The sequence below is a fragment of the Delphinus delphis genome, chromosome 6 (genome assembly GCF_949987515.2).
Source record: "Delphinus delphis chromosome 6, mDelDel1.2, whole genome shotgun sequence".
In the NCBI taxonomy this organism is placed as follows: Eukaryota; Metazoa; Chordata; class Mammalia; order Artiodactyla; family Delphinidae; genus Delphinus; species Delphinus delphis.
Window position 1 is genome coordinate 22055945 of NC_082688.1, and position 16559 is coordinate 22072503.

The window sequence follows — 16559 nt, forward strand, 5'->3', positions numbered from 1 at the left end:
GGCGGACAACCTTTACTTTATACACTTCAGTATTGTTTGCGGATACTTCATTGTGCATCGATTTTGTGTCACCATCAAACAAAAAGAGCCAAAATGTGCTCACAAGAAGGGACGGGTTAACGTAATACTATGAAGTCATTAATAAAAAGAGTGGTGGTGGTGTAGAGCTTTTTGAGTTAACGTGGAAGAATGTCTATGGAGGAAAAACACTGATACAGAACTTTATCATGAGTCTGAACCCCCTCCCCACTTCGTTATTTTGGGGGCCATATACACATGTGCACAGAAACAAGACCTTGGAGGGTGCATGCTCAACTGTACCTGTTAACCATAGTTTTCTTAGGGGAGTGGGATGCTGGGAGGGGAAGCAAGGCCTTTCACTTTCATTTTTAAATTCTGAACCATATGCAATTTTTACAAAGATCATGTATAATCGCTATAATAAAAGCAATAAAGGACATAAATGTCTTTAATGTTGTGTTAAGTACCTTGTACTTGCCCAAGTTACATCTGGAATGACATATATTCATTTTGCAAGACATTAACTAGGGCTTTACAGATTTCTTTTAGGGATAAAGGCAATTTCAATTCAGTTAGGATCTTGATTTCTTCCTCTTATACCAAAAAAAAAAAAGTGTATCTGACCTTGTACCTAATTTATGACAGTACTGTCACTTAAAGTACAGCAATTATGCAACCCCTTAATTTGAATTCCAGATTGCAAGTGTTTTTCACTAAGTGAACTCACGGACAAACTGAAGGCATAAAGTTAAAATCGCTATATTCAAAATAAATCACTCGGGTTACCGAAAAGAACGTAGGGATTAGAACTAAAATCTAAGAAAACAACCCCTATAAGCATATATACTTGAAATTCAACTTTAAAAATCTTGGCTTATTGAACTTTAGTGCGGCTTAGTGATCTTCCCTCACTCGGTAGTCCTAGTTCTAGTTTCGAAGAGCATCAGAAACCTACAGTTTATCACCATCTTTAAGTAAAAAAAGGCGCCCTGGGCACCCGGGCTCGCCCGGGACTGAGTCAGCGGCGGGGCCGAGAAGTTCAGCGGGAGGCGCAGGGCGGGGCTTCCTCCCGCCGACTCCGAACCCGGCTCAACTTTTCCGAGTCCACGTCTCTTCCTTCGGACAGGCGTGTTTCTCCAGGTCGGGACCAGCCAACGTGACAACCACAGACCTTTACAGAAAGAGCTCCCGTCCCGCCTCGAGGACCTCCCCCGGCCGGGGCAGCCCGGGCCAGCTCGACCAAGCCCCTCACGGACTGCGGCGCGCGGCTCCCCGAGGCCGAGCCCGCCTCTCGCCTCGCTTCTGGGCGCCCGCGTCGCGGCGCTGAGCGCAGCATCCCCGGCATGGAGACCGGCTCGGACTCAGGTCAGAGGCCTGCGCGTCCGTTCTGCGCCGGGGCCGCCGGAGGCTGCGCGGGCAAGGAGGGGCGGCGAGGAGCGGCTAGGCCGGGCCGCCGGTGAAGGCCGCCGCGTGCCGGGTCCGCGCAGGGAGCGCTCGCGGGCCGGCTCCCGCGCGCGGGGCGGGTGGCGGCAGGTGGGCAGGACGAGCCGCGAGCGAGCGAGCGAGGGCGGGCGGGCGCGCGAGGGGCCCGGCGGGGGGGCCGCTGGGAGGATGGCTCAGCTCTTTCTAAATATAAAACCGGCGTGAGTTGGGCGAGCGCGGCGCTGAGCCGCAGAGCCGCCGCGCGGGCCGGGCGTACCGGGCCTCGGCCGACGGACAGCGGCGGCTCCGCAGAGGCGCCGGACTGCGGGAGCGCCCGAGTCGCGAGCTCGCGGGGGACGGCGAGAACTACGCGTGCAGCGAGGAGGACGCAGGCGGCGACGGCGACGGCGGGCGGGCCTCGTGGGCGCAGCTCAGCCCGCGCCGAACTACCAAAGGCGGCTGCCGGCCTCTGCTGCACCGAGAGCGGCGAGCCCCCAGTGCCGCCCGTCCGTGCCCTCCCCCTCCGGCCCCTCCCTCCCTCCCCGGCGCAACATGGCTGCGGCCGCCGCCTCCGCCTCCCAGGACGAGCTGAGTAAGTGCCACGGCGAGCCTGCGGCAGCGAGCCGGAGCCGGCGCAGCGCCGGGCCGGGGGCGGCGGCCGGGGCCGGGCGGGAGGGCCGGGGAGCAGGGCCTGGCTGGCGGGCGGGCGGCGGCCGCGGCGTGCGGGGGGCTAGGGCGCTCGGGCCTGGCGGGCGGGGCGCCGGCCGCCGCCGGCATTTGTAGGCCTCAGGTTTGCACCGTCACGTTGCGAAATTGAAACCGGAGCCCCGGGCGGAGCCACCTCTGTGTGCGATCCGCCCCGGCCCGGGGGTGGGGGGAGCCTAGCCCCCTGCCCGTAGGAGCTGGGCTGGCTGGGCGGCCGGAGTCCCATGGGGGCGGGCTGTGTCTGCCGTCCCGTCAGACCCCTCCGTGGACCCCGGGCCCAACTGTTGGGCGAGTTCTAGAAGTGGAGCTTTCGGGGAGGAGGAGAAGGTGCCGTGTTGTGACACCAGAAATCAGCGGAAAGGTCAGGAACAGGCGGTGACCCTCAGGTGGAGCAGGAAGGACGGGTGGGCAGGGAGCGTCGCGGCGCTAGCCGCAGGGGAAACCTCGGGGTGACGGCGCTTTCAGAAATGAGAGCCAGTGCACACTTGACCTTAAACGTTGCAGTTTTCCGGGGGACGGCGATCCACGCTCGGGGAGAGCGTTGGTCACCCTGAATCGCAGGCCACCTCGCCCGCCGCCCGGGTTCGCCTCGGTGCTTTGTGGGAAGTGTAGTCCCCGGACGCCGCAGGCCCACGCTGGGGTCATAAAAATTGAATTTTCCTAAGACATGCAAGACAATTTCTGATTGCCTTTGGGGTGGTTAGGTGAAAAGCTTTAGGCTGAGGTGTTTCCTCAACGCTGCCCTTCAGTTTATGAAGAACAAGAAAGGTGTTATTTAGGGGTGAGGTGGGTTTTAAATGGAATGAAGCCTGGGTGAGGTGTCTCAAGCCTTGTGAAGTTTCTGTTGTTACAGCCCCCTCTGAATTTTCATATGGAAGTAGCTATACGCACAATAATTTCTGTTTCTTTGGTGCTGGCAGTTTAAAGATACTTTTATATACATGATCTCACTTTTGTCCTCCTAACAGCCTAGTAATGCAGGTAGGTAGTAATTATCCGTGTTTTAAAGAGGAGGCAGGCTTAGAGAGATAAGTTCCTTGCTGCTTTGACACAAAACTGGTGTAGCAGCAGTGGTGTTTGCTCATTTTGAGGCTGAAATAAAGAATTGGTGTCACCCTGGGCACGATGGAGAGTCTTGAGTAGACAAGGTCTCATGCGGTGGTTAGAGATAGACAGGGCCTGATAGCCACAGAGTTGATTGCTTGTGTGTCAGTTCCAAGCTGGAGCACCACCAGGCCTTTTGGGGAGATCAGCTCCCTGATCTTTTTTCTTCCATTTTTTGTTATGTGGTAAAATACACATAACATAAAATGTACCATCATAACCATTTCTAACTGTACAGGCCAGTGGTCTTAAGGACATTCATATTGTTGTGCAACCATCACCACCGTTTATCTTCAGAACTCTTTTCATTTTGCAAAACAGAAACTCTATGCCCACTAAACCCTTCCTTTCCCCCCTCCTCCCAGCCCCTGGCAGCTACTGTTCTACTTTCTGTCTCTATGATTTTTTTAGAAAATAAATTTATTTATTAATTTTTGGCTGCGTTGGGTTTTTGTTGCTGTGCGTGGGCTTTCTCTAGTTGCGGCGAGCGGGGCTACTGTTTGTTGCAGTGTGCGGGCTTCTCATTGCGGTGGCTTCTATTGTAGTGGAGCACTGGCTCTAGACGCACGGGCTTCAGTAGTTGTGGCACACGGGCTCTACAGCGCAGGCTCAGTGGTTGTGGCACACGGGCTCAGTAGTTGTGGCACATAGGCTCAGTAGCTCCACAGCATGTGGGATTTTCCTGGACAGGGATCGAACCCATGTCCCCTGCATTGGCAGGCGGATTCTTAACCACTGTGCCACCAGGGAACTCTCTGTCTCTATGATTTTGATATCTCTAGGTATCTCATGTAAGTGGACTCATACAGGATTTGTCTTTTTGTGGCTGGCTTATTTCACTTGGCATAATGTCCTCAGGGTTCATCGGTGTTGTACCATGTGACAGGATTTTCTTTTTTAAGGCTGAGTAGTATTCTGTTGTATGCATATGTCATATTTTCTCATCCATCTGTCGAGGGACACTTGGGTTGCTTGTATGTTTTTAGCTATTGTGAATAATGCTGCTATGAATATGGATGTACACGTCTCTCTTTGAGACTGTGCTTCCAGTTCTTTTGGATATATACCCAGAAGTGGGATTGTTGGATTATATGGTAATTCTATTTTTAATTTTTTGAGGAACTGCCATACTGTTTTCCACCGTGACTATACCATTCTATGTTCCCACCAGTGGTAACAAGGGCTCCAGTTTTTCTAGGACCTCGCCAACACTTGTTATTTTCTCTTTTTTTTTTTTGCGGTACGTGGGCCTCTCACTGTTGTGGCCCCTCCTGTTGCGGAGCGCAGGCTCAGCGGCCATGGCTCACGGGACCAGCTGCTCCGCGGCATGTGGGATATTCCCGGACCGGGGCGCGAACCCGTGTCCCCTGCATCCACAGGCGGACTCTCAACCACTGCGCCACCAGGGAAGCCCTATTTTCTATATTTTTGATAGTAGCTATCCCAGTGGGTGTGAGGTGGTCTGACGTTTTAAGTTGTTCCACAGCAAGATATCTGAGTTCATGTTGTAGCACTAAACACATTAAAATATAAATTACTAGTTGGAATGGGGAACAAAACTAGAGGAAGAATTGGATATCATTCTTAAGTGGCTGATGTATTTGTATTGTGCTCCTGTACATCAGGTACCTGTTAAAACGTTTTTAGTTCTTCTGGTTGAGGAATTTACTGGCTTTAGCAGCTACTGGAAAAGTTAGGAAGAAATAATTCCAGTGCTTGCTTTTTCATTGTTTTGTTTGGTCAAGTCACCAGTCTTTGGCCACAGATGTCTGTTAACTTGGTTTCTGCATTTCTTCAGGGGAGATTAAATACTTGGCAGTTGGTACCTTGGAATAATTTAACTTGAAATCACACTCATATATACCGAACATGTATATAAGGAACTTCAAATAAGCCATTTTCAGTTTCAGAAAGGTTATAGTAAGAGGAGAGATGGCTGGTAACAAGGTGCTTTTTAGAATTCTGCTATAAGAGAAAGGAGCTAAGTATCTGAATATTAGCTGGCTATTATTTGTGACTAATAGATGATAAAAAAGCAAACTACTAGATGCCAGCATTGTTTCTCCCCCTAATATTTTATCATAAAACTCTTCAAAAATACGGAAAAATTGAAAGTGAGCATTCATATACCCACTACCTAGATTCTACATGTGATATTTTACTACTAGCTTTATCACATATGTGTCCATTTTCAAGCCACATTTAAAAATGTTATTTTATTTTAGTTATTATTTAAAAACGATTGTGGTAAGATACACATATATAACATAAAATTTATCATTGTAACCATTTTTAAGTGTACAGTTCAGTGGCATTAAGTACTCAATCCATCTTATTTTGATGCATTTCAGAGTGAATTGGAGACATCAGTACCCTTCCCCCTAAATATTTCAGCACTAGCATTTTTTTTAGCACTAGCATTGTTTTAAATGCTTTGTATATATTCTTTTATTTAAAGATTTTTTAATATTTATTTTATTATTTAGTTTTGGCTGTGTTGGGTCTTCGTTGCTGCATGCGGGCTTTCTGTAGTTGTGGTGAGCAGGGGCTACTCTTTGTTGCGGTACGTGGGCTTCTGACTGTGGTGGCTTCTCTTGTTGCAGAGCACGGGCTCTAGGTGTGTGGGCTTCAGTAGTTGTGGCACGCAGGCTCAGTAGTTGTGGCTCGCAGGCTCAGTAGTTGTGGCTTGCAGGCTGTAGAGTGCAGGCTCAGTAGTGTGGTGCACGGGCTTAGTTGCTCCGCGGCTTGTGGGATCTTCCCGGACCAGGGCTCGAACCCGTGTCCCCTGCATTGGCAGGCGGATTCTTAACCACTGCACCACCAGGGAAGCCCCTGTATTCTTTTATTCATTAAAATAATCCTAAGAGGTAGGTAAAGTTCTTATTGCTGTTTTATGGAGTGGAAAACAGACATTTTAGGTTCCCAAGGTCCCTCAGCTAGTAAGTGGTGGAGTTGGAACTGGATTCCAGGTGGCTCACAGGCACTCATGACCAGTCTTTAGGCTGGGTTACCTCCATGTACCATAGAGTGTTCATGCTGATGAAGAGATCAAATCAGATGCATTGCTAAATTCTCAGCTACTTGTTACTTTAATCCAATTATTTGACTGCTGTTTAACACTGCTGTGGTGTACAAAAGAAGCATGAAAACTCTACTGATGGAATTATAATACTACTGAGAAGAAAGAGGAAGAATACTTGTAAACAGATATGTAAGGACCAAAGTGTATGATTTGTTATAGTTAGTAATGCTAGAGTAATACTATCATTTTTGGTTCCCAGGTCTGTTATTTTGAGATGTATAACTCGTAACACTGCCTTTCTCTAGATTTTAAATCAATGCATTTTACCTTTGCATTTGAAGTCATATACATGTCATAAATTTAAATGAAATCTGTAGCTGCTTTCAGTTGTATTTGATACTACACTCTGTAGGAGCTCCTGAGAAGCAGAATTGACAGGTTTGTCTTTTAATTATCTCTTTTCTTTCTTTTTCTTCTTCTCTTTTTTTGTTTTCGAGTAGTATCATGGAGTAGTATCATGTATGAAAGTTGTCAAAAGGTAAGCAGGATAATCTTGGGTTGGGGTTTGTTATCCTTTCAAAGATATCCTGTAATTGTCACTTTGAGTCAGGTGATTGTAATAGAATAATGGTAAAGCTAATGTTTTTGAGAGCTTACCATTGTGTTCTACACTTTGTACGAATTAATTGATTGAATCCTTACAACAACCCTGTGACTTTGGTACTATTGTTGTCTGGTGTTGCTTCCCTCATGTTACAGAGTTAGGGCTTGAACTCAGATTTTTTGATTCCAAAGTTTATGTTAATTCTGTGCTGCTACTGTACTAGTGTCTCTGAAAGGGAAAATATAGTTTATAAGAAGATCAACATGGCTTTTTTCCCCATGTCTTGATAGCCTGCAGAAGAAACGTGCTATAGTGTATAAAATGTGGCAATATTCTGGTTCATCCAATAGGACATATTAGATTTGGGGGTAAGATGCCAAAATAGAGAACAATTAGTTCTGACTGTTAAAGGCAGTTCTGAAATCTAGTTTGTAAATTACTTAAGGTCATAGTCTGTAGTTTTCTTTCTTTATATTTAGGGTAATATAACTGTTTGGAATGGAATGAAATTCAATGCAAGGCATGTGGGCTAGTTTTTCTTCTAATATTATCCTCTGCCAGTTCATGGAAAAGTTGACATTGTAGTTATATTTCAGCAATGGGTAGGGAGATTTCTGACAGAGGGAAGGAAGCATTTGAGACTTTTCACCTGGTCAGCTGTTCATTGGTTTCATGTTCTGGGCTTTATAATTCTAAGGCATCCTTAGAATCTGATCTTCATTGGGATAAAGACAGCTCATGAAGGAGCGACAGCCTATAATCTTAAAGCACATTGATGCTATTCAACTTGACCATTCAACATAGCCACTTCAGTTGCAAAGTTGGCCAGGTAATCAAAATGTCAGGTGTCTTCTGAGAGAGTCTCTGCCGGTGACAGGCATCCTAGTGGCTCTTTTAGAGATGAGATGGGGAAGCTATGTGTGTAGCTGTGTAGGTGAACGTGATTCTGTGAGCATACTGAAACAGCCCCAGAGAGATGGCTGCTTTAGTGACAGCCAAATATGCAGCTGAGCTGAGCTATGTAGAAAGGCAACATCAAGGCTGTATTATTTTAATTTTGGGTACTTAGCCAGATCGGAAGGTTAAAATGGAAAATAGTGATGATATTTCTGTTTTTTTATAATTTCTAGTTTTCCACTTCTACCCCATCTTGTTTTGAATTATGCCTTCAGTAAATTGTAATATTTAATAAAGGCCAGTGTTGGTGAGAATAGTTGGCACTGGGACGTTCGACCTTGTTGAGAAGATAGATGTTAAAATTGTAGGCACTGCCAGTGTGCTCAAAGGGTCTGATCTAAGTTGTTGGTCTCTGTTTTCAAGCCTGGCCGGTCTCTGCCTTGGGCTTGCCATCTTATATGACTTGTTTTCCCCACACATTTTCCAATTCAATAAGCAGTCTTTAAAAATGGAGTTACTGGGCTTCCCTGGTGGCGCAGTGGTTGAGAGTCCGCCTGCCGATGCAGGGGACGTGGGTTCGTGCCCCGGTCTGGGAAGATCCCACATGCCGCGGAGTGGCTAGGCCCGTGAGCCATGGCTGCTGAGCCTGCGCGTCCAGAGCCTGTACTCCGCAACGGGAGAGGCCACAACAGTGAGAGGCCCGCGTGCCGCAGAGAAAGGGAAAAAAAAAAAAACCATGGAGTTACTAACTTATGGTCCTGGCCTCACAGGGCTTATAATTCAGTATAGAGGCAGATTTATATATAAATATAAATAGCTAATAGGAAGTATGATATGAAAAATGCCTAACACAGTTCTTTAGAAATGTCAAGGAGTGAGGATAGTATTCCAGGCTAAGGGAACAATAGCTTGAGCTCTGTCATAGAGTTTGAAAACTATTGTGCATTTTCAGGGAAGGTTGGAATGAGTCTGATATGCTAGAATGGGGGTACTATGGCTGCATGAAGTACTAGGAAAGGAGTTAAAATTTGGAGTCTGAGACTTGGCCTTTTCTGCCTTTTACAATTTGGGATCTTGAGCAGATTATTTTACCTCACTAAGTTTAAGTTTCTCATAAAATTGGGATAATTAGAAATACTCATAGTGTTGTTAGGCTTAATGTACATGTTAATGCACTGTGTAAACAATTAAATTCTGTATAGATTATTATTTTTAGTGGAGGGGGTGGTAGGAGAGAAAGCTAAGGATAAGGTTGGGACCAGCTTGTCTAGGAATGCCAACACAACTGTTTTTATTTATTTTTTTGGCTGCGTTGGGTCTTTGTTGCTGTGCGCAGGCTTTCTCTAGTTGTGGCAAGCGGGGGTTACTCTTCGTTGTAGTGCGTGGGCTTCTCATTGCGGTGGCTTCTCTTGTTGCAGAGAATGGGCTCTAGGCATGTGGGCTTCAGTAGTTGTGGCACGCGGGCTCAGTAGTTGTGGCTCGTGGGCTCTAGAGTGCAGGCTCAGTAGTTGTGGTGCACCAGCTTAGTTGTTCCGCAGCATGTGGAATCTTCCTGGGCCAGGGCTCAAACTCGTGTCCCCTGCATTGGCAGGTGGATTCTTAACCACTGTGCCACCAGGGAAGCCCCACACAACTAGTTTGAACTTTGTTCTGTAGACAGTAGAGGACCATCAAAGGCTTTCAAGCGGGGGAGTAACCTGAGTAGACGCTTTTTATAAGGATAACAGGTGGCAGTGATATAACATTGATTGCAGGGGTCCAGAGACCAAGAGCAGCAAGACTAAAAGGAAGATATTACAGTAGCCAAGTTAGAAGAAACCTAGGGTCTGAACTGGGATAGTGGAAGTGGATTTGACAGGTAATATAATCTAGAATCCCTAAAATATGCAGAAACTATTGGCTGAGTAGTGGAGAGTTATTCAACAGAAGGAGGAGTTAGAGAGGATTCCCAGAATCTGCCTAGAGAGTAAGGGGGTCGAGAGTACAGCCTCTAGACAGATTGGGGGAGGTAAGAGTAGAGAGAAGAGAAAGCAGGTTTTGTTCAAGAAATAAATCATTTGTTGAATGAATGGGTTGAATTATTGAGGCATCCATGTTGAGTTGTTTAGGGAAACAGTTTTGAATAGTGACTAAAACCTCTGGTGTTGAAGTCAGAACTGATTTTGAATCTTGACTCTGCCACCTTTTAGTTTTAATGTTAAGGGATCTAACTTTTAAGCCTTGGATTTCTCATCTGTAAAATGGGATAACAAAACTATTTTACGGGGTTGCTATAAGAATAGGAAGTTAAGAACTTGGTATAGTGTTGGGCACATGGATTACAGGTGTGTGGGAGCTTTGGTTCTGAAACTTGGGCGAGTGTGGGGTGATGTGGACAGATTGTCCAGAGGACAGCTGTCTGGGGGCTATGAATGTATAGGGATGAGAAGAAGACAGAAAAGAACCAGGGAAGGGGATCAGAAGTGCCTAGAGAGGGCAAAGGTTTCCCAGGGTTATGACTATCAAATGTTTGCATTCTCAGTTGTTATAATGTGTTAATCAAGTGTGCCCATCCACTAATACTCTTCTTATAAAATTATTATGTAAATCAGACACTTTGTTCTAATTTTAATGTAAGGTTTTGTATGTTTATGATATATATGTACACACACACAATGTATGTTGTATTGGAGTTTTTTAGCCTTCAGTGAATAACTATTACTATATATGTATTTTAAGTATTAACATATTTGTTCTACACACTCAATTTCTTTAAATTGAGTATTGTTAATTTACAATGTTGCATTAGTTTCTGGTGTACATCAAAGTGATTCAATTATACACACACACACACACACACACATACACATATATTCTTTTTCATATTATTTTCCATTATGGTTTATTATAGGATACTGAGTATAGTCCCTGTGCTGTACAGTAGGACCTTGTTTCTACACACCAGATTTTATTTATGGACATATTCCTTACTATTTCTCCAATTTGGTAATCACTATGATTTGCCCCCCTCATTCTGAATTTGCAAAACAGGGCATCAAATTAGGAGCTCTTAGCATGGAAATGAAAAGTGTTTATTTTGTTTTTTTAAATGGTAGCTATGAGTATAAATCTTTTAATTGTTTTTCTTTCCCCTGGTGTTCCAAATAATAGATTCTTTATACAATTGCATATGTACGAGTGGATGAACACACCATTGGTGATCCAGAGGATTTTTGTCAAGACTGGATAAACCATGTATCACATTGATTGTAGAGGTTAGTAGATTTAGTTCCTTAGGATGTGTGCATTTTTTGTAGTAACATTTAAAAATGCATAGGTTATCAAGTAGCAATTTCCCCCCAAGATCTTCATGGGTTTTTCTCCTTTTTTAGCTATCCTCAGAGAATCAGTGAAGTTCATTTTAGCTTATATATGCTTGAAGCTTCTATTCTCTGTCATCACATAAACATTAATTAAAAAAATTAGCAAGCAAAAGATAAAACTTGAAGATGTTCTTTAGCAGTGTGTGCAAGGAAAAGGCTGTGGGTGTTAGTTTACAAGTAGTATTGTCTGCCATGACCATGAAGTATGATGTTATGTGCTCCAGGAATGTCATCATGATTTAATTGTTTTATTTGTGAAAAGAGGTAAGGAGAAAGGCAGCATCATGGTATTTGGATATTCCTGATTCTGCCATTTTGACATGCGCTGTGATGGAAAAGCCACTTAATTCTACTTTGTTCTGAGGCTGAACAAGAATATGGTGTCAGGGGCTTCCCTGGTGGCGCAGTGGTTGAGAGTCCGCCTGCCGATGCAGGGGACACGGGTTCGTGCCCCGGTCCGGGAAGATCCCACATGCCGCGGATCGGCTGGGCCCGTGAGCCATGGCCGCTGAGCCTGCGCGTCCGGAGCCTGTGCTCCGCAACGGGAGAGGCCACAACAGTGAGAGGCCCGCGTACCGCAAAAAAAAAAAAAAAAAAAAAAAAAAAAGAATGTGGTGTCAGTTTCACTCTTGGATGATATTGGATGGTCCTTTGGTTGAAATTCTGTAAATTCAGATTGTAATTCTCTGATATCATGAGCTCAATATCCAGGGAGTACCTGAGATTTTGTAGCTTCAATCCAAAGGTGCATTTTGTTGCCGTCTTTCAGTTTAACTGCTGGATTCCCCTTCTCCCAGTGCATTCTATTGTTTTTTGGTGTGTATGTTGCTGCCAATAGTGTATGATGCCTTAATTCATTAGGTGGAATTTTGAGTGATGGAATGAATGGAATATTTTATAAACCAAAGTTCAACTTTAGAATAAACTTTGGCTTAGTTTTACTATTTCACATATCTTCATTCCATTATAGAGGAATGGAAAATTGGAAGGTTGGAGAAAGTGTTTAGAAGAGAAGTGACATTATTTACACCTAGATTCTTTTTTAGAGCTTTTGGACCTGTATAGATGTGTTAATTGCGATATACCGAAGGCAAGCAGGTCAAACCACAAATGCTGGGATTTAAATAGTGACTTAAATAAAAAACATTCTAGAGTTTACACATCCAGATAAGCATTGTTCTAGGTAATTAGCCGCTTTGGGTGGATCTTAGCTGTCATACATTTGACTTGTATGCAGTCTGAACCCTTGCATAGAATGTATCATCTCCTTTAAGCTGACTTTCATAAGCTGAACTAATCTTTCTTCTCATCAGTTTACTAACACTGATTTCTAATTGGGCTTCTGCCAGCTGCTGTATCTGGGGGAAAGGGCCTCCTTGGGAGTTGGAAGTGTTTGTGGACCTCAGTGCATCTGGAGTCTGGCACTTATTCATTAAATGTAGGGTACAGATGAGCGCTGCTGTTTCCTCACTTGACCCAGCCATGCCAGGGTAACGCTGTGATGTCTTCCGTCCCTCCCCCTTTGTGTGTGGTGTTGTGGGGGTTGAGGAGTGATGGGCAGGGGCTGTGTGTGAACAGGGAGGCATCGCCTTACTTTGGGCTATACTGGGTTGGTATGGGGCTTAAAGTAGCCTGACATCATATGCAAATGGCTAGGACTTCTGAAGTGGCAGAAGAACGGCTTCTTTCCCTTCCCTGGAAACAGTCTAGTCACTAGTGCATCCTGATGCAGGGGTTTCCACATTGGGGTATCTGCTTGGGCCCTGGGGGTAAGACTGGTGGGCTAGGGAACAGGAAGATGGCTTGTCGGATTGCCTTAGTTCTGGGGGAAAGGAGTATCAGCAGGGACTTTGTCAGCAGGAACCTCCTGCTCAGGACCTCATTGCCTGCAGAGGTTCTTATCTACTGACGCCTTGGTTCTTGGACTGCCCTGGGTGGAGGGAGGCAACTCCTGCAGGAACCATGATGGATTATCTCTTTCTGGGAATGAATCCTCCCCCAACCCCTGACTTAACTATATTTGTGTTTACTGCTGGACTTTTCAACATTCTCCTTTTAATACATTGGTGTTTAATGAGTTCTTTTTAAAAAAAGTGGGGAATGGGGGCAAGCCTGTATTTAAAAACACAGAAGTAGACATCACAGTTCTAAGCATTAATTCCTAAAGAAGTATCCTACTGGCCTCATTTAGATTTTGCCAAGTATTAGAGTGGCATATAGTGAATTGAAATGGTATATAGGAACCAATAGATGATGTGGACTTTAACTACCAGTTAGTATTTGGTTAGATTTTTTAAAAATTAATCAGTTTATTTTTGGCTGCGTTGGGTCTTCGTTGCTGCACGTGAGCTTTCTCTAGTTGGGGCGAGCGGGGGCTACGCTTCATTGCGGTACGTGGGCTTCTCATTGTGGTGGCTTCTCTTGTTGCGGACCATGGGCTCTAGGCGCGCCTGCTTCAGTAGTTGTGGTGTGCGGGCTCAGTGGTTGTGGCTCGTGGGCCCTAGAGCGCAGGCTCAGTAGTTGTGGTGCAAGGGCTTAGTTGCTCCGTGGCATGTGGGATCTTCCTGGACCAGGGAGTGAATGCATGTCCCCTGCATTGGCAGGCGGATTCTTAACCACTGCGCCAGCAGGGAAGTCCTAGATTTTTAATTCTGGTAGATTGATCTACCAGAAGGGATTGAGTATTACATAGAAAATCTAGATACCAGCTAGGGCTTCCTTATTCATAGTTTTAGCCTCAGACTCCTAATTGAAGATTGTCAAAGTCCAGAGGTACTCACCCACCTACCCCTGCAATCTATCACATCCAATTTTTGTGAATTTCCTAGTTTAGTTTAACTTACGCTTTTCTTAGCTTCTGGGCTCCCATTTCTGAAAATGGTGTTTTGGTTCCACCCATGTCAGTTTGGACATGAAACCCGCTTGTTTCACTGGCACGCACACACACACACACACACAGACACACAGACAGACACACACACACACACACACACACACACACACACACACCTCTTTTCCCAAGCATTTCAAGAATTCACTTAGCTCTTCAAGAGCTCTTAGCTCTTAGATGTGGTGAGTCATGGGGAAAGGGCTTGACTTTCTGCCCTTTCCTGGTCTGTCTTCCCCTTCTATCTTTTTTTTTCTCCTATCCTCCTCTTTGCAGTAACTACTGCACCCTTCCTGATTTGGAGCAGAATAGTTCTGTCACACAGTCAGACCTTCCGGAATTTATCTCCTCCTCTTCTTTTTTTTTTTTTTAAAAAAACCTTAAGCACTTATCATGATTTTAAAACCATAGGGCTTCCCTGGTGGTGCAGTGGTTAAGAATCTGCCTGCCAATGCAGGGGACACAGGTTTGAGCCCTGGTCCGGGAAGATCCCACATGCTGCGGAGCAACTAAGCCCCTGTGCCACAGCTACTGAGCCTGCGCTCTAGAGCCCGTGAGCCACAACTACGGAAGCCTGTGTGCCTAGAGCCCGTGCTGTGCAACAAGAGAAGCCACCGCAATGAGAAGCCCACGCACCGCAACGAAGAGTAGCCCCCGCTCACCGCAACTAGAGAAAGCCCACGCGCAGCAACAAAGACCCAATGCAGCCAAAAATAAAAATAAATTGAAAAATAAAAAATAACATGTGGTCCAAGAGATTCTGATGTCAGGTGTTATGAATTGCAACTAATCCCCTCATTTCCTTTGCCACAGATGTTAGATGTATAAACTTCTAAATGGCTTTTCCAAATATGAGGAATTAACATTTCATACACTCAACAGAGATTTGAGCAACTTCTTTCTGTAAGGCACTGAATTAAATGCTGGGATACCAAGAGACTACGTCAGTTTCTCAACCTGAGGAGCTCTGGAGATGGATGGAGCAAATGAGTAGGCACTCAGGTGGAGTCACACCTCAAAGAACTGTTACGGTCTAGGGAAGGGATGATCGGGCAGTTAAATAATGTACAGCAAAAGATAACAAGTGCCAGGAGAGATGTAGAAAAGGTCTGTGGGAGTTTGTAGGGCCAGGATGGGATGTGTAAGTGTGGAGCATGTAGTATTTGAGCTGGGTCGTGAATGGAGAGGATTTGGATATGTGGAGATGGAGAAATGGTCAGGAGAGGTTGGTAGAGTATTCCTGGATGAGGGACTTGGTTGATCAAAAGAATTGTGCAAGAAGAACATATGGTGCACTTAAGAAGCTCTTGCAGTTTGGACACCTGTTGGGGAGCGGTGTGATGCATGGTCAAGAAGGTGCTTTGTGGCTAGATTGGTCTCCTCTTAGGAAGGACTTCCTCTCTCATCTGATACTCACCTCTGGCATATGCTACATGTGCCAGCTGCTTATTTTTAATGTACTTTTATGGAAGTAGATTTTTTTTCCCCCTTGGCAAAAACCTTCCATTTGCATTTGGACACAGTGCTAAGGTGGCATAAGCAAAAATGGGGCACTTACTGTAAGGAATCATGGAGTCTTATGGAAATAAGAGGGACCCTCAGGAGGGGTTTGGAACTAAGGACTAGATGTCCTCCAGTTCTTCACCTTCTCTCTGCACCCCCTGCCATTCTTTCTTCAGACCAGCTTCTTGTGATTTTGTGCTCCATGGCGTAGGCTGAAGATGCCCATGTCATATCTCCTGGCTTACTCTTAGAGGTCCAGGCACTCAAGGGAGGCTTGACTCTTTGGTCCCAATTCTGAGTTCCTGAGGAAAGGGACCATTCCTGGCACATTGGCTGTGGTCAGGGTACAAAGTCATGTTGTGCATAGTTATCTAGTAAGGCTTAGTGTCATCCCCGCCTACTTTCTCTGCCTCAGCTGTGCTGTAATTCAGCATACTAGAAGGAGCATTGGGTTTGCAGTTGACCGCCTGGAGTTTGAATCCTAGCCCTGCCACTTACTTACTACCTTTGTAATCTTCGTCAACATTCTCATTGAATTCTAGGCTCTGTTTCCTCATCTGTAAGTTGAAGCTAATATTACCTACTTCAGTAAATAGTACTTTAGAGGGAGGTACTGTGTTCTGTTGTGCACTTGGAGGATAAAGACCTCTCTAGGTTCAACTTGTGATTCTTTGTGTCATTAGCTTGGTGACCTTTGGCAAGTCAGTCAGATCCTGAGCCCCAGTTTTTCATCTTCAAATGCAGATAATCCCTGCCCACCTCACAATGTTTTTCTGAGGCTCAGAAGGCCATGTGAAACTGCCTTGTGACTATAATGTATTTACATATGTGTGAAGCAGAAGAAGTTAAATACTATTAGGGAGACTGTTTTCCTTGTGAAATTATTCTGTTATAGTCGAATGTATTTTGGTAGTAACTTGACAGATCTTTCTCAAAATACCCTGTAATGGTAGATTATTAATTGATTTATGAGGCAATGGGCAGTGGTCCAAGTATTTTCAGCTTTCCCTTTCAATCTCAGCTTCCACTTAA

General features: G+C 45.2%; 1 protein-coding gene across 6 annotated transcripts in view; it reads left to right on the forward strand.

Moving 5' to 3' along the window:
• Positions 1-1099: 1099 nt before the first annotated feature.
• ECPAS (Ecm29 proteasome adaptor and scaffold) overlaps positions 1100-16559 on the forward strand; it is a 99420-nt gene continuing 83960 nt past the window's right edge. Inside the window, exons 1-2 of one of the 6 annotated variants that reach the window (XM_060014339.2) lie at positions 1100-1386; positions 10926-11029. In XM_060014339.2, coding sequence (XP_059870322.1) covers positions 11008-11029 — 22 coding nt within the window. In that variant the 5' untranslated portion in view covers positions 1100-1386; positions 10926-11007. Of the gene's footprint in view, positions 1387-1614; positions 2036-2298; positions 2510-10925; positions 11030-16559 lie in introns of those variants that run through there. The other 5 variants (XM_060014337.1, XM_060014338.1, XM_060014340.2 and 2 more) reach the window with 5 other exon arrangements.